The sequence below is a fragment of the Lacerta agilis genome, chromosome 2, assembly GCF_009819535.1.
Source record: "Lacerta agilis isolate rLacAgi1 chromosome 2, rLacAgi1.pri, whole genome shotgun sequence".
In the NCBI taxonomy this organism is placed as follows: Eukaryota; Metazoa; Chordata; class Lepidosauria; order Squamata; family Lacertidae; genus Lacerta; species Lacerta agilis.
This window is the reverse complement of record NC_046313.1, coordinates 118,940,631-118,957,800: the sequence shown is the minus strand read 5'-3', so window position 1 is coordinate 118,957,800 and position 17,170 is coordinate 118,940,631. Positions and strand designations below refer to the sequence as shown.

The following is a 17,170-nucleotide window of genomic DNA, read 5'->3' as shown; positions in this document are numbered from 1 at the left end:
CTGGGGCACATGCTCAGTAGCGCAAACCCAGAGACACAGGGACTGGACGCAGAGACACTTGCGTTTTATATATATAGATTATATAATACTAGTGGTTTCAGCCCGTTAAAATAACGGGCGCTAGAACATATGTCCCCCCCCGACCTCCCGCTAAAGCAGGCTTTGGCAGGGGGCGGGGCGGGCAAGCAGCGGCTTCTCCGCTAAAGCGGAGAAACCGCTTCTTGCCTCTCCACCCCCCCGACCTCCCGCTAAAGCAGTCCCCTGGAGGCCGAGCGGGCAGCGGGAAGCCCGGCTGGTGGTGGAGCAGAGCGCGGGAACCTTCCTTCCCCACCCACCCTACGCAGCGTCTCAGGAGCCACCGCTGCCTGCAATGGCATGCAAGAGGCGAAGTCGGAGGAGGTTGCTGCTGCCGAACGAGGACTTATAAGGAACGGCTTAGGGAGCTGGGTATGTTTAGCCTGGAGAAGAGAAGGTTAAGGGGTGATATGATAGTTATGTTCAAATATATATAAGGAGGTCATATAGAGGAGGGAGAAAGGTTGTTTTCTGCTGCTCCAGAGAAGCAGACACGGGGCAATGGATTCAAACTACAAGAAAGAAGATTCCACCTAAACATTAGGAAGAACTCCCTGACAGTAAAAGCTGTTCGACAGTGGAATTTGCTGCCAAGCAGTGTGATGGAGTCTCCTTCTTTGGAGGTCTTTAAGCGGAGGCTTGACAGCCATCTGTCAGGAATGCTTTGATGGTGTTTCCTGCTTGGCAGGGGGTTGGACTGGATGGCCCTTGGGGTCTCTTCCAACTCTAGGATTCTATGATAAATCAAAAGAATAGATGAGGGTCTCCAGATTACCTTGGGCATATAAGTAGGTGCTTTCAGTCTTTCTGTGTCCTCATGGTTCCATTATTGCAATTAGAACAGTGGGAGTTATGCTGTTGTTCCTACAATATTAATCACTTTGTGCAACTCTCCATTCCCAGATACAAACATTTCCAACTCCCTCCACCAAACACCAAAACGAGCTCACTCTCAGTCCATCCTCATTCAGAAGCAACACTCCAGACTCACACACTCCCCCTCCCTATCTAACAGTACCTTAAATATTATATTATGCTTACTACTGTGAAATGTTATCTTTATTACTTTAAATACATGTCTAGACGTTACATACAAACATCAAAGGCTCACATACACTGCATGCATTTAAGATTGATTTCCTGTTATTGATGTGAAAGAAAGTGTCAACTCAGAGAGAAACAGGTTCTAGACTCTAAAAATCGTTCTATAATAACCACTCTCCCTCTATTTAAACCATTTCTCTTCTTCGAGTTAATTGACGACCTGTAGAGTATCCACTCTTACAGCTCTAACCCGAGAGTCTTTTGATGGTTTGTAAGACTTCCACTACAACTGAACGTCTATCCACTTCCCTAGCACTTACCGTATTTTATGCTCCATAAGGCGCACTTTTCCCCTCCTTAAAAGGGAAACTCCGTGCGCCTTACGGAGTGAAGGCTTCGCTCCCGCGGCCTCCCCCCAACCCCTCGCCGCGTTCGGCGGGAGGAGGCAGCAGCGATGTTGCTGGATCGTGCCAGTACTTCTTTCGGCGAACGGAGGTGCTGGGCACAATCCAGCAACATCTACGTTGCCTCCTCCCGCCAAACGCGGCGGGGGATGGGGGAGGCAGCGGGAGGCGAAGGGGATGTTGCTGGGTCGTGCCAGCTGCTGGCACAATCCAGCAAGATTCCCTTCGCTTCCTGCTTCCTCCCCCCCATCCCCCACTGCGTTCGGCGGGAGGAGGCAGCTGTGATGCCTGCTTTTGGGATCGGTGCAAGGTGCGGAGTGGTGGAGAAAACAGCGGGGATGCTGCTGCTTTCTCCACCACCCCACACACCGATGCCAAAAGCAGGCTCATCCCTTCTTGCTTTAAAGGGACGTGGGGACGAGGGGAGAAACGGAGCGTTCTCCCCTCGTCCCTATGTCCCTTCAAAGCAAGCAGGGATGAGCCGCTGTGAAGGGAGAAGGGGCTCCCCCTCCAGCTCCCCCTGCTTTTTAGAGGAGGAAAGCCAGGAAAATATTTTCCCCTGGTTTTTCCCCTTTAGAAAACAGGTGCGTCTTGTGGTCCGGAGTGCCTTATGGACTGAAAAATACAGTATATGGTTTCTCCCCTGTATGAGTTTCAGTTACAGGCGTGTTGGTCTGCCATAGTCAAAACAAAATAAAAAAAATTGCTTCCAGTAGCACCTTAGAGACCAATCAAGAACAAACTTAGTTGGTGTCTAAGGTAATACTGGAAGGAATTTTTTGTTTTTTATTTTGTTCCGTATGAATTTGTTGATGTTTTGTAAGAATTCCACTTGTACTGAAGCTCCTTCCACACTCCATGCATTGAAATGGTTTCTCTCCTGTGTGAGTCTGTTGGTGGTTTCTAAGTTTTCCACTGTCACTGAAGCTCTTTCCACACTCCATGCATTTAAATGGTTTCTCTCCTGTGTGAGTCTGTTGGTGGTTTCTGAGTTTTCCACTGTCACTGAAGCACTTTCCACATTCAATACATGTAAATGGTTTCTCCCCCGTGTGAGTTCGTTGGTGTGTTCTAAGGTTTCCACTATTAGTGAAGCTCTTTCCACACTCCATACACTCAAATGGTTTCTCCCCTGTGTGAGTCCGTTGATGAATTCTAAGGTTTCCACTGTCACTGAAGCTCTTTCCACACTCCATGCATTTAAATGGTTTCTCACCTGTGTGAGTCCGTTGATGTTTTGTAATTGTTCCACTGTCACGGAAGCTCTTTCCACACTCCATGCATTTAAATGGTTTCTCACCTGTGTGAGTCTGTTGATGTGTTCTAAGGTTTTCACTCTGACTGAAGCTCTTTCCACACTCCATGCATTTAAATGGCTTCTCCCCTGTGTGAGATCGTTGATGAATATAAAGGTGTGAACTCCTACTGAAGCTCTTTCCACACTCCATGCACTGAAATGGTTTCTCCCCCGTGTGACTCCGTTGGTGTGTTCTAAGGCCTCCACTTCCACTGAAGCTCTTTCCACACTCTATACATTGAAATGGTTTCTCCCCTGTATGACTCCGCTGATGAATTCTAAGTATTCCACTGTCACTGAAGCTCTTTCCACACTCCATGCATTTAAATGGTTTCTCACCTGTGTGACTCCGTTGATGTCTTCTAAGGTGTTCACTCTGACAGAAACTCTTTCCACACTCCATGCATTTAAATGGTTTCTCACCTGTGTGAGTCCGTTGATGAATTCTAAGGTCTCCACTCTGACTGAAGCTCTTTCCACACTCCATGCATTTAAATGGTTTCTCTCCTGTGTGAGTCCGTTGATGTTTTGTAATTGTTCCACTGTCACGGAAGCTCTTTCCACACTCCATGCATTTAAATGGTTTCTCACCTGTGTGAGTCCGTTGATGTGTTCTAAGGTGTTCACTCTGACTGAAGCTCTTTCCACACTCCATACACTCAAATGGTTTCTCCCCTGTGTGAGTCCGTTGATGAATTCTAAGGTTTCCACTGTCACTGAAGCTCTTTCCACACTCCATGCACTGAAATGGTTTCTCCCCCGTGTGACTCCGTTGGTGTGTTCTAAGGCCTCCACTTCCACTGAAGCTCTTTCCACACTCTATACATTTAAATGGTTTCTCTCCTGTGTGAGTCCGTTGATGTTTTGTAATTGTTCCACTGTCACGGAAGCTCTTTCCACACTCCATGCATTTAAATGGTTTCTCACCTGTGTGAGTCCGTTGATGTGTTCTAAGGTGTTCACTCTGACTGAAGCTCTTTCCACACTCCATGCATTTAAATGGTTTCTCCCCTGTGTGAGTCCGTTGATGAATTCTAAGTTTTCCACTCTCACAGAAACTCTTTCCACACTCCATGCATTTAAATGGTTTCTCACCTGTGTGAGTCCGTTGATGAATTCTAAGTTCTCCACTCTGACTGAAGCTCTTTCCACACTCAATACATTTAAATGGTTTCTCCCCTGTGTGACTCCGTTGATGAATTCTAAGTTTATCATTCTGACTGAAGCTCTTTCCACACTCAATACATTTAAATGGTTTCTCTCCTGTGTGAGTCCGTTGATGTTTTGTAATTGTTCCACTGTCCGTGAAGCTCTTTCCACCCTCCATACTTTCTAATTGTTTCTTCTTTCTCTTTCCACACTACATGAATTTAAATGGTTTCTTCATTATTCCCATTGAGCATGGCCCTCCAGAATTCTGACTGCCTTCTCCATTGTCTGCTTAGGAGGGCAAAGGGGGGGAGGGAATCCTATTTGTTTTCTAGGAAGAGAACAAAGAAATATTACACACATCAATCAGCACCTGCTCTTATTTTAACATCTCGTACATTCTCTCTTGTCCTCCATATATTCCAAATTTTTAGGAAAGGCAAATGAAATAATGTTAAATAATGGCAATACATCATCAGCCTTTCATAACTCTCGTTAATGAACCAGCATTATCTTAGAATATTGTTGCATTGTGGGATTTCCTTTTTTAATAAAGTGGTTTCTCACAGGAAAGGGAGCTACTCTATGTCCATGAACCTGCCCACTATTCATCAGGGTCATAAGTTCATAATGAAGTTTTTCATCCTCTGCACTATAATCCTCCACCCCTTGGGCCACATTTTGTACCATTCGACATCTAGATGTTTATTAAGCACTGGCACAGTCCTTTTGGCCTCAGGAGGTCCATACTGACCATTTTTGGGGATCCATAAAGTCTAGTGACAAGGCTTGGTGTTTGTGGTTGGCTGGAGGAGTGCTCAGGTAGGAGAATGTTCTTGGGGTTGGAACTCCATCTCTCATCCTTGAAATTGTTAGAGATTTCAAAGTGCCTACGTGCAGAAAGTCAGCTTATCACCTCTGTAGCAATTACCAGTTGGCTGAAAGCCAAGATCTGCGCTCTCTCCAGACCCTTAGCAATGACCTGTGATGGGTCAATGAGTTCCTAAAGAATGAGCTCTGTGTGAGAGCTGGTTGTGGTTGTTAGTGGTGTGGTGTTTGTAGTTTGGTTACTGAAGGTTGAGAGAGAGAGAGACAGAGAGGAGAGGTTTTATGTTTTGTTTCTTTTATTTGTAAAGTCTGTACATAGTAATACTATATATAGTTATCCAAGTGAGTTTGCTGAGTTCCTGCGTTGTGCTGTCCAGTCAATGCTCTACAGCCAGAAGCTTCCAGAAAACCTGCGGTTCACTCTGCTGTGTCCAGGACTACGTTATTTCCTGACACTAAATCTTAAGAGAAATAACATGGAGAGAGCTGGAGATGCAGAAGGAAAGAAGCTGGAGCCTGACTGCTGGGAAGGCCAGATTAAAATGCCCACCCCAATTATTATTTGTTACAATTATATGCCACCGGGTCTCGCACCCACCTCCTGACAATGGCCTATCTTGGTGGAGATTTCCTGTCCAGGCCTCTCTCACTGTTCTTCCTCCTTTGCTTTGGGTGGCCTAGGGCTTCTGGATATACTATCTCTCCTCTAACTAGGAAGTATTTATTAAATTTGTATACCTCTCTTCATCTGAAGATCACAAGATAAAAATATGTGTGACAATTAAAAAGGTGAATAACACTGATTGTGGGAAGAAAAGAAAGAGGATGACTCTGGAGAAAGGAAGTGAAACCAGTGATGTTTCCAGCTGAATGTAAAGAAGAAACCAAGCTTCAAATCAGTTTCATATTCCCTAGCTGTATTTCTCAGCCACGATTGTGACTCAGAATCTTAGCCACACTTATTTTCTAGAATATCAACTAGACCTCTTTGGAATGGGAGCCAGACATCTTTTGGGATTTCATCCAGACATTCCTTTTGTGTAGGGAGCAGCGGAGGAAGGCAGGCCAGGGGGAGGGGCACTCTGGTGCTGCAGATCGGCGGATCAACTGAACGTTCCTAAGAAATCAACTTTGGGAGCGTACAATTTGCTTTTAAAAGCTCTTCCATAGGTGCCGACAGGGCTTTCTACGCTGCTGTGTGTGGACACCTTGGATTTATAGTGTTAGGGTCTCAAGAACCCTTAAGATCCAGTTCCACCAACTCCCAAGTAACACAGAACCCCAAGAGGAACCTTCTATGCTGAGCTGAGGCATCTCTGGCCCTCCAGATGTGGTTGAACACAAAGTACCACCTACCCAAGCAAGGATGACCCATGGCCAGTTATGATGGGAGTGTTATTGCAGCAATATCTGTTGGGACGCACTTTCCCCATCTTCCTCCTCCTCTGAAAACGCTGAATATCTATATTTCGTTTCCTCGCAGAGGGGCCTGGGTTCAAGTCTCAGCCCTTCCACAGAAGGAAGGGGGAGGGGGAGCATTTCCCTACTTTCCTTTCATCCCTCCTTGCCCCAAATCCTTCCCGGCTGATTCAGGGGGAGTAAAACGCATCCTTCTCCCCCTTCCCACAACCCAAAATCTCTTCCCCCCATATATATATATATATAGAGAGAGAGAGAGAGCGCACCTTTTCCCTCCTCCCCCGGTGAGCTCCGCTTCCTAGAGAGGCAGGAAGTTTAGGGGGGGAAGGGGAGTTGCAACTGCTACTACTTAGGGGTCTAAAACAGATAAATGACAATATTACCTTTTCACCCAGATGTTTTTAAATTTAAATTTAACAACAATTTTACAGTCGTCTAAACATCAAATTTATACCTATTTGACCTCCCCCTGCCCCCCCATGTCATGTAACATGATGGATTAGGTGGCTTGGGACCTACCTGCCCCCCACCCAATATTTTATTCACGTTGGCAACCCACCCAGAGGTGTTACACCCCCCACTGTTGTTTTTTTTACAGGTGGTACCTTAAAGTTGTTGAGCTTTTTTAGCAAAGGTTGCACAGAGTTTTTGAGCTTTTGGGGGGGGCACTGATTCCCTTTCTCTGGCAGATCAGCCTGTTTAATGCAATTAAACCCTGGAACAATGCTAGCTTTGCTCATTTGCAGATGTTTCGCAATTTGCTTTGCAAGAAGGAGAGAGCCCAGCTTGTTCAAACAGCCATGTCTACAAAGCGGTCAGTGCAAGATTAATGCTGAAACAGAAAACCCACAGCAGCAATCACTGGGGAAAACTGTTCTAAAATTAAGAAAAAAAACCCTATGCATTCTAATTTTTGGAAGGAAACTGGAGGGAGGGAATCTTCCAGACCCCACCCCCCCAAAAATAAAGTGGAGTCTAGGCTTAGGCTGAGTGCACCCCATACATTTAAAGCACCTAGAAAGAGCAGCACCCAGGAAGCTGCAGTTTGTTAAGGGTGCTGGGAATTATAGCTCTTTCGGGGTAAGCTACAGCTCCCAGAATTCATGGAGTGTGTATACAGCCTTAGATAGCTTTAATCGGGAATATAAGAGTTTTCTAGAGGACAGAGATCTACTTTGGGACCTGCCCAAAACAGGGATAATGCTTCCATTCCTTCCTCAGCCCCCCAACTTCCTCTGACCCCTGTCTCCTGCGCCCAGAGGGGGCGTGTCACGAGGGGCAGCGGATCTGGGGGCTTGGCTCAAACCCAGTCCTGCTTGGGGATGGGGGTCCTCACTAGGACCCCCTAGTAGAGATTTCCATTAGTAGAAATTTCCATTAGGACCCCCTTGGTGGGCTTTCCCTTCCTGCCAAGGCGCCCAAGGGGGTGCAGGGCAGCTGAGCATCACTCGGCCCCCAGGAAAGAGGAACGGGAGTTTGGTAATGGTGCAGCGCAGACCCTGCAGGTGTCTTGCATGAATGTGGGGCCTTGTCGATGGGTCCCAGGACAGGAGTCTCTGCCCCATGTTACCTCTGTGTCCTCTCTTGGCCTCTGCCTCCCTTGCTGATATCACTCCGGTTTCCTTTTCTGCAATACAAAGGGAGGGCGTTGTCCACTGTCGCCCCTCCCCCCTCCCGTCTATCGTCCCTCCGACCCGGAGACATTACGTGTGCCCATAGAGCTACGGCCTTAGAGCAGCGCCCCCCTTCCCCCGCCTGTGCGATGCGGACGTGACGGAGGTGCCTTTCCCCTCTTGCTCCTTGGGGATCCATCTGGGACACACACACACACTATTTACTGGGGGAGTCGCTGGAGATTTGCGCATGACTTGCATTGTGGGGGTCCTGGTGCAAGTTCTGCAGGGGTCTGCACCCCATGGAGGAGAGTTGAAATGGGGGCAGTAAGTGGGTTACTCCAGAGGGGCGGGGGTGTCAAGTTGTGTGACCTTCATGCCCCGAGGAGGAGTCTTTTCAGAGATGGGGGGTCTTTTCCGTGCCGCTGCCGGGGATGGAAACTGAGACCTTTTCAGGAAATAAACTGAATTATAGAGCTTGTTTGGAGGGAAGGAAAATTATGTTTTCTGGGAGGAGGGGTGGGGGAAGAATCCCTTTTTGCCATTCATTCCTCTCCCTGGGTCAATGAGCTCCGCTTTTTTAAAAAGCAGGGGTCTCCAAACTTACCTAGCCTCAGGCTGGTGCATCCAGTGCAGATTGCGCAGCGGGCTGGAGTGCGTGGGAACGCGTGCCCATATGCGCGCACACACGCGAATTCTGGCAGCCTTCCATGTCATCATGTTCTGCCACAGCCGGAGCGTCGTAAACCGCTTGTGCGCATGCGCCAGCATAATTTCCGGCCACTTCTGGATCACCAGAACTAGCTTGTGCGCATGCGCACAGGCCTCCTCCAACCAAGACGTGCGCCAGAAATCACGCTTTCGCATTCACACAAGCGTTTTCCGATGCTCCGTTGCCCCGAAAGTGGGCAACCGCGCAGTGCGGCTAAGAGCCTTAGTTTAAGGGTGCCTGTTTTAAAGGGAGAGGCACGGTTAGAGGGGAGAGGAGGAGGAAGAGGGGCCACATAATTGGGAGGTTTGGATCGCCAAAGTGGCAGATGGGGGGAACACATGGAAAAGAAAATATACCCCCAACATTTAGCCCGGACACTGAGGTCCACTTCCAAGGGTCTTCTGGCAGTTCCCTCAGTAGTGGTACCCACCCTGTTGAACACACCCCCAATATCAGATGTCAAGGAGAGAAAGAATTACAGTGGTACCTCGGGTTAAGAACTTAATTCGTTCCGGAGGTCCGTTCTTAACCTGAAACCGTTCTTAACCTGAGGTACCACTTTAGCTAATGGGGCCTCCCGCTGCCGCTGCGCGATTTCCATTCTCATCCTGAGGTAAAGTTCTTAACCAGAAATTCCAGGTTAGCGGACTCTGTAAATACAAGAAAGAAGATTCCACCTAAACATTAGGAAGAACTTCCTGACAGTGAGAGTTGGAATTTGCTACCAAGGAGTGTGGTGGAGTCTCCTTCTTTGGAGGTCTTTAAGCGGAGGCTAGACAGCCATCTGTCAGGAATGCTTTGATGGTGTTTCCTGCTTGGCAGGGGGTTGGACTGGATGGCCCTTGTGGTCTCTTCCAATTCTAGGATTCTATGAAGCCCCAAAACGTTTTTATTTTCTGGCATATCCACCACATATGGAACAGATCTCCATTGTTCTCAACACATCTCCAGCACGCACTAACAGATCCTTTATAAATTTTTGACAGTCTTAAAGGTGTTAAATACCATCTATGTTGGATTTTTATCATATTTTCTTTTATATTTGAAGAAGTCGTAAAGTTCATATTAACCCTGCACAGGTGTTCCCACTCATTCATCATTACCGGTCTTCCAATATCTTGTGCCCATCTCACCATAGATTACTGTCTCCTCCATAACCTCCCATTCAAGTAGAAGCTGGTAACTTTTCGAAATTATTTCATAATTATTGTTTATTAACTCTGTCTCTAACCTTGTTGGCTCTTTGGAGAATCCTGTCTTTTTATCTTGTTGAAACACTCCATACAATTGATGATAATCCAACCACCAACACCCCAACCAAACCTTCCTTTAACCCTTCCATGGACTCCCTCTCTCTGTTTCCCCACCCAGGCGCCCCACGACCCCAGGGATTCCTGCCAGGGGGAAACCGGGCGGAAGGGGGGCCTCGGCTCAACCCCCAGGCCTGCTTGGGGATGGGGGGGGGTCCTCATTTCCCTTCCCAAGGGGGTGCAGGGCAGCTGAGCATCTCTCGGCCCCCCAGGAAAGAGAGACGGGAGTTTGGTGATGCTGCTGCCCAGGAGATATTGCAAGGGAAACCCTGCAGGTGTCGGGTCCCCACTTCCCACCTGGGTCGCATGGATCAGGGCCCCTGTCAATGGGCGCCAGGGAGGGGGCTTCCTTGGGGGGGGTCTCTTTGCCCTCCCCTCCCCCTCTCATTCCCCCCCCCTTTTCCCAGTCTCCCTCTTGGTCCTCCGCCTACCTCTCTCCAGATTATTCCGCTTTCCTTGTGTACAACAGAAAGGGCGGGGAGGGGGGTTTCCGCCACTCCTCCTGTCTTTTCCCGGAAACGCCGAGAAAATTTAGGAGCGTCACTTCCGGTTCCTTTTCGGATGCACTTGCCCCTAGAGCGACGATCATAGAGCAGCCCCTTCCTGTGTTGGGATGGGTAGAGATCGGGATGGCGCTGCCTTTGGCCTCCTGCTCTTGGGGCTCCATGGGGACATGGCCCCCTTCATCATTCCAACGGAGAGTCTCAGTGGGGCGGCAGGGAGGGTGACTCCAGAGGAGAGGGAGGGAAGATTTGAAAGCTTCAACCACCATAGTTTTTTTTAGGGAGGGGGGGGTCGTCGTCTTCTGTGCCGGGGACTGAACCTGGGACCGCCTTCTGCATGCAAAATACTGAACCTGGGTCCTTCTGCATGCAGAGCAACGGCTCCACCGCTGAGCTACGCCCCCCCCAGTAAAGACCAGCTTCAAACACCAGGGCCCCCCCCCCCCCGTTAAAATGAGTGCAGTAATGACGGACCTGCCAACCCAATGGGAAGAACAGAGATGAATATGAAACTCTGCCCCCTTCATCCCCTGGAAGACATTTTATGGGGGGCTGAGATATCCTTTGAAAGGGGGAATTCCTGGACTGCAGACTCCATCGTCACAGACTGCATTCATTCATGCACAGATCCCTGGATAGCTAGCTGTCAATACTTGTGAAACCAGTTTCATGGAGGGGAGGCTCAAGAAGAATCTCCTGCTAGGGGACGGGAGGAGTCCAGAGGCAGACGGGGGTCCGACATGGCTGCTCTTCTGATCTGTATCTTTCCAGCTCAGGGCTTAGTGGTAAATGTGATATTTCATCCGTAAATGAGTGGCTTCCCCCCCAGCCTGCTCCTCTTCTCCCTCTGACCCCTCATCGCCGTCCCACCACCAGCCCCCTGGCTCTGACCCTTCTGTGGCAGGGCTACCTGAAATAGGTATAGTTACAGGTGGGTAGCCGTGTTGGTCCGCCATAGTCGAAACAAAATAGAAAATTCTTTCCAGTAGCACCTTAGAGACCAACTGAGTTTGTTCTTGGTATGAGCTTTCGTGTGTGCATGCAGGTATCTGAAGAAGTGTGCATGCACACGAAAGCTCATACCAAGAACAAACTCAGTTGGTCTCTAAGGTGCTACTGGAAAGAATTTTCTATTTTGTTTTGAAATAGGTATATAATTCTACCTGTATCCTATCCTGTATGCTTTATTTGATATTATACCTGCAATTTGCACTTTGTGTGATTTCCCATGCATCGATCATGTTACTGGCTATTTTGCTATGCCTTGGAGCTAGATTAGCAGAACAAACTGTTACGGAAAAATCCCAGATGCGAGGTTGCTCAGCCACCTGGCCCTTCGGGTGAAGCCCCTGGGTTCCAACCGAGTCACGGAAGGAGGCCAGCCAGCAGCAAGAGCAAAGAGCTAAATGAACTTTACTGCGCAACAGGTTACAGTCAAAACTGAACAACGGGAGCAGCGTGGCAAGACCTTTTAAAACTTCCCCCCACACCCCAAGATGCAGTTCGGAAAACACCATCACTACATCACTGCTACATAAGCAAAACGTCGCTAAAGGGGCGGAAAGGGGAGGATCGTACATGATTAGCATAGGGGTAAACAAGATTAAGAGGAAACAAGATTGAGAGGAAAATCTTGAGCACCTACTAGGAGAAGACAACGGTGCATAGTCTGTCACAAATTAAGGTCTGTAGGAAGGTATTTGCCCAGTGATTTTCCAAATCACCCGATAGACCAGTGGGGTACCTTCCTGTGCATATGTGCTCTGCCGCGTTGGAAATAATGGAGGTGACCTTTACTGTGTTAGTGTTGCTTCCTGCCCTGGAACCATGGCTGGAACCGAGGCCTTTGAAAGGCCTTGACCAAAGCTGCAAAATGACTCTGGAATGAAGAGAATCCATAAAACTATTGATTTTATAAAGATCTGAGGCTTTTTTGCTGCATATTTCATAGAATCACAGAGTTGGAAGAGACCACAAGGGCCATCCAGTCCAACCCCCTGCCAAGCAGGAAACACCATCACAGGAATCACCATCACCTGACAGGTGGCTGTCAAGCCTCTCCTTAAAGACCTCCAAAGAAGGAGACTCCACCACACTCCTTGGCAGCAAATTCCACTGTCGAACAGCTCTCACTGTCAGGAAGTTCTTCCTAATGTTTAGGTGGAATCTTCTTTCTTGTAGTTTGAATCCATTGCCCCGTGTCCGCTCCCTCCTCTATATGACATCCTTTGATATATTTGAACATGGCTATGATATCACCCCTTAACCTTCTCTTCTCCAGGCTAAACATACCCAGCTCCCTAAGCTGTTCCTCATAAGGCATTGTTTCCAGGCCTTTGACCATTTTGGTTGCCCTCCTCTGGACACGTTCCAGATCTATTTATTAAATAGATTACAACCCTCAGGACTCAACACTGATTTAGATCTCTGTTGCTTCTTATGAATTATTAATTAACTCAATATATGAATAGCACTAAAATTGTTCTTCTAGTTACTTGTTGCATTGTATGGTTGAAATCACTTTAAGGAGCTCTTTGCTAATGGTTATCACCTTGCACCAGCACAACGTTTGTTCTTATAGATTCCTTATTGTTACTCATTGCGGCCTTTTGGAATACCTGTGATGTATACTGCCATAGCATTGTGTTGCGTATGTATAATTGATTTGAACATATCATATTCTGTTTCTTAGATTGTTAAGAAACAGAATATGATATGTTCAAATCGATTATAGATTGTTATATGTAATATGGTTAAGATTACGGCCCTTCATTTAGTTTCCATACTGTTGAAGAAGTAGAGGGTGCAACAGGAAGAGTATTCCTTACTGTATCACAACATTTTGCAACATTTTGGAATACCTGTGATGTACATTGTCATAATATCGTGTTTGGTATGTATAATTTATTTGGGTATATTGCATTTTTAAGATTGTTTCATGCAATATGTGTAAGATAACGGCTTTGCATTATTTTGTATTATTTAGATTCCATACTGCTGAAGAAGCTGAAGGGCAAAACAGGGAGAATATATTCGGGAAATCCTTGTTCCTCCTTGTATATCTCATGGAACTATTGCATCCCATGTATTTTGCTCGTGTCTAGTATCCCTATGCATGGAACATTACTGAACTTTATGAATTATTATCATTCCTCCATGCATTGATTATTTGGGCCCCTTTCTACACATGTGAAGCAGACCTGTATATATTTTATATTGTAATCCTTGTTTAGCATTTAATTGAATTTCATAGCCCGTTCGATGGTTATGACATAAAATAAGATTTTATATTTATGATACTCGGCAGGTTACGTTTGTTGTGGTTTGTGCTAATATTGTACGTAACCAAGGTTTTTTGAGGAGGTGTTGCGACACAATTAATTCACAAAATATGAAGAATATATGAGGTTTGCAATATAACCTTGTGCATGTAACAAGATGCTTTGAGTCTTTCTGTGTCTTCATTTACACTGAAACAGAAGTCACCAGATCCTTAAATATAGTGAGGGAGTGGGGAGGGGAATTACTCAGAAGGATGGTGGGAATGGGTGATCAGCTGATAGGTGTAGAAAACATGTAGACTACTGTTAATGACTGCAATTTGGTCTTACAGGGGAAGGCAAGGGGTGAGATGGCTAAAGATAGCTTTGTCATGTATAATGAAATAAGAATCCAATGCCTTTGTTCAGACCAGGTTTCTCCATGGTTTTAAGTTTGGTGATTACCAGTAGTTGCAATTCAGCCACGTCTCTGATCACCCATTCCCACCATCCTTCTGAGTAATACCCCTCCCCACTCCCTCACTATATTTAAGGATCTGGTGACTTCCGTTTCAGTGTATCTGAAGAAGTGTGCATGCACACGAAAGCTCATACCAAGAACCAACTTAGTTGGTCTCTAACCAACTCTGTATGGCAGACCAACATGGCTACCTACCTGTAACTGTGTCTTCATTGTTCCTTTATTGCAGTTCTAAGAATGGGAGTTATGCAGCTGTTCCTATATGAGGTCCAGCTCCGAGGGTCTTGTACTGGTTCCCTCCATGCGAGAAGCGAAGTTACAGGGAACCAAGCAGAGGACCGTTTTGGCAATGGCGCACAACCTGTGGAACGCCCTCCCTTCAGATGTCAAGGAGATAAAGAATTACACAACTTTTAGAAGACATCTGAGTCTATACATTTAAATGGCGTCTCCCCTGTGTGAATTCGTTGATGTTTTCTAAGTGTTCCATGGTCAATGAAGCTCTTTTCACACACCATACATTTAAATGGATTATCCCTCTCTCTTTTTAAATATTTTTGCTCATTTTCCAAAAAGAAATGCAAACATAATACAACAAACACAAATACAAAAAAATATTATATTTTAGTAACATAATTCCTCTCACCTCTTCAAAGCGACTTCCCTCAATCTTCTTCTGGATTTCATTGTCAGTCTTCGTTGGCAATTTCATATACAATCACCTTCTAATATTTCTTTCTATCTTTCTATTTTATAAAGTCATTTCCTTACCGAAAGCCTATAACTACTTCACTACGGTATCTAGAATTTAGATACAATATTTTACCAAATAACATGTAAATTGCTTCCAATCTTCCTGCACAGATTCCTCTCCTGGGTCACGTAATCTCGCTGTCATGACTGCTTTACAAGCGCCCCAAATGACCCTCAAGTCTGTTGCTGTATTCATATTTAAATCAAAGTAATCCATTAAAGTCTTTTGGGCCTTCTTCACTATTTGCTCATTCCTGAATAACACATTGTTCATTCTCCACCTAAAAGACCCCTGCAGGGTTAGTTTCAATTCCAGAAAAAAGCATTGTGATCTGAACAAGTCTTTGGAAGTATCTCTGCTTTTATCGCCTTTGGAAAAAGGTCTTTTGTAATCCAGATGTAGTCCAGACAGCAAAGGGATTGATTCGGTTCAGAAAAACATGTGAAGTCTTATTCTTTTGGATATTTTAAACTCCAAATATCCAACAGATCCAAATTGTCCACCAGTTCAAAGAAAGTTTTGGGTAGTCTTCCATCATTTGAAAACTTTTGTCACAGTGTTCTATCCATTTAATTGGAGACGACTCCATTATAATTTTGTAGTACAAATAGTCCAAGAACCTTGTTGCCTGGTTCCAAGGTTTTTCAAAAAAATGATGTAAATTAAGCATTCCACTTCTTCTGAAGCTCTTTCCACACTCCATACATTCAAATGGTTTCTCCCCAAGTGAGTTCGTTCATGTGAACGAAGGTGTGAACTGTCACTGAAGCTCTTTCTGCACTCCATGCATTGAAATAGTTTTTCCCATGTGAATCCGTTGATGTTTTCTAAGTGCTCCACTCTCACTGAAGCTCTTTCCACACTCCATGCATTCAAATGGTTTCTCCCCTGTGTGAATCCGTTGATGTTTTCTAAGTGCTCCACTGTGAGTGAAGCTCTTTCCACACTCCATGCATTTAAATGGTTTCTCCCCTGTGTGAGTTCGTTGGTGTAGTCGAAGTTGCCCACTCTCACTGAAGCTCTTTCCACACTCCATGCATTTAAATGGTTTCTCCCCTGTGTGAGTCCGCTGATGAATTCTAAGTGTTCCACTTTGACTGTAGCTCTTTCCACACTCCATACATTCAAATGGTTTCTCCCCTGTGTGAATCCGGCTATGTCCTCTAAGGCTTCCACTGTCACGGAAGCTCTTTCCACACTTCATACATTTATATGGTTTCTCCCCTGTGTGAATCCGTTGATGTTTTCTAAGTGTTCCACTGTCACTGAAGCTCTTTCCACACTCCATACATTCAAATGGTTTCTCCCCTCTGTGAATCCGTTGATGAATTCTAAGTCCTCCACCCTGATTGAAGCTCTTTCCACACTCCATACATTTGAATGGCTTCTCTCCTGTGTGAATCCGTTGATGTATACCAAGGCCTGCACTCCGCGCAAAGCTCTTTCCACACTCCATACATTTGAATGGCTTCTCTCCTGTGTGAGTCAATTGATGTGTCCTAAGGTTTGAACTCTGATTGAAGCACTTTCCACACTCCATGCATTTATATGGTTTTTCTGCTGTGTGAGATCGTTTATGTTTACGAAGGTGTGAACTCGCATTGAAGGACTTTCCACACTCCATGCATTCAAATGGTTTTTCCCCTGTGTGAATCCGTTGGTGTTTTCTAAGTGCTGCACTAAACCTGAAGCTCTTTCCACACTCTATGCATTCAAATGGTTTCTCCCCTATATGAGTTCGTTCATGTGAACGAAGGTGTGAACTGTCCCTGAAGCTCTTTTCACACTCCATGCATTTAAATGGTTTCTCTCCTGTGTGAGTTTGTTGATGTACATGAAGGTGTGCCGACTGGCTGAAGCATTTTCCACACTCCATACATTTAAATGGTTTCTCCCCTGTGTGGGTCCTTTGATGTCTGTCAAGCTCTGTACACCGCCTGAAGCTCTTTCCACACTCCATACATTTAAATGGTTTCTCCCCTGTGTGAGTACGTTGATGTGAATAAAGGTTTGAACTTTGTCTGAAGCTCTTTCCACACTCCATACATTTAAATGGTTTCTCCCCTGTGTGAGTTTGTTCATGTGAACGACGGTCTGAACTGTTACTGAAGCTCTTTCTACACACTATACATTGAAATGGTTTCTCCCTTGTGTGAGTTCGTTGATGTTTTCTAAGTGTTCTGCTACCAATGAAGCTTTTTCCACACTCCAAACATTTAAATGGTTTCTTCCCTGTGTTAGTCTGTTGATGTTTTCTAGGTGTCCCACTATCATTGAAGCTTTTTCCACGCTCCATAGCTTGAAATGGTTTCTCCACTCTT

General features: G+C 45.9%; 1 protein-coding gene across 1 annotated transcript; it reads right to left on the bottom strand.

Annotated features, from left to right (window-relative positions):
- Positions 1–2,311: 2,311 nt before the first annotated feature.
- LOC117042597 (zinc finger protein 729-like) lies at positions 2,312–16,947 on the bottom strand (the record flags this gene model as incomplete). The annotated part of the gene is made up of 2 exons (XM_033142133.1): positions 15,631–16,947; positions 2,312–4,180 (listed from the first exon to the last, which is right to left on the bottom strand). Coding segments are annotated over exons 1-2 (3,132 nt in total), but the record flags the coding sequence as incomplete, so codon positions are not given.
- Positions 16,948–17,170: the final 223 nt, after the last annotated feature.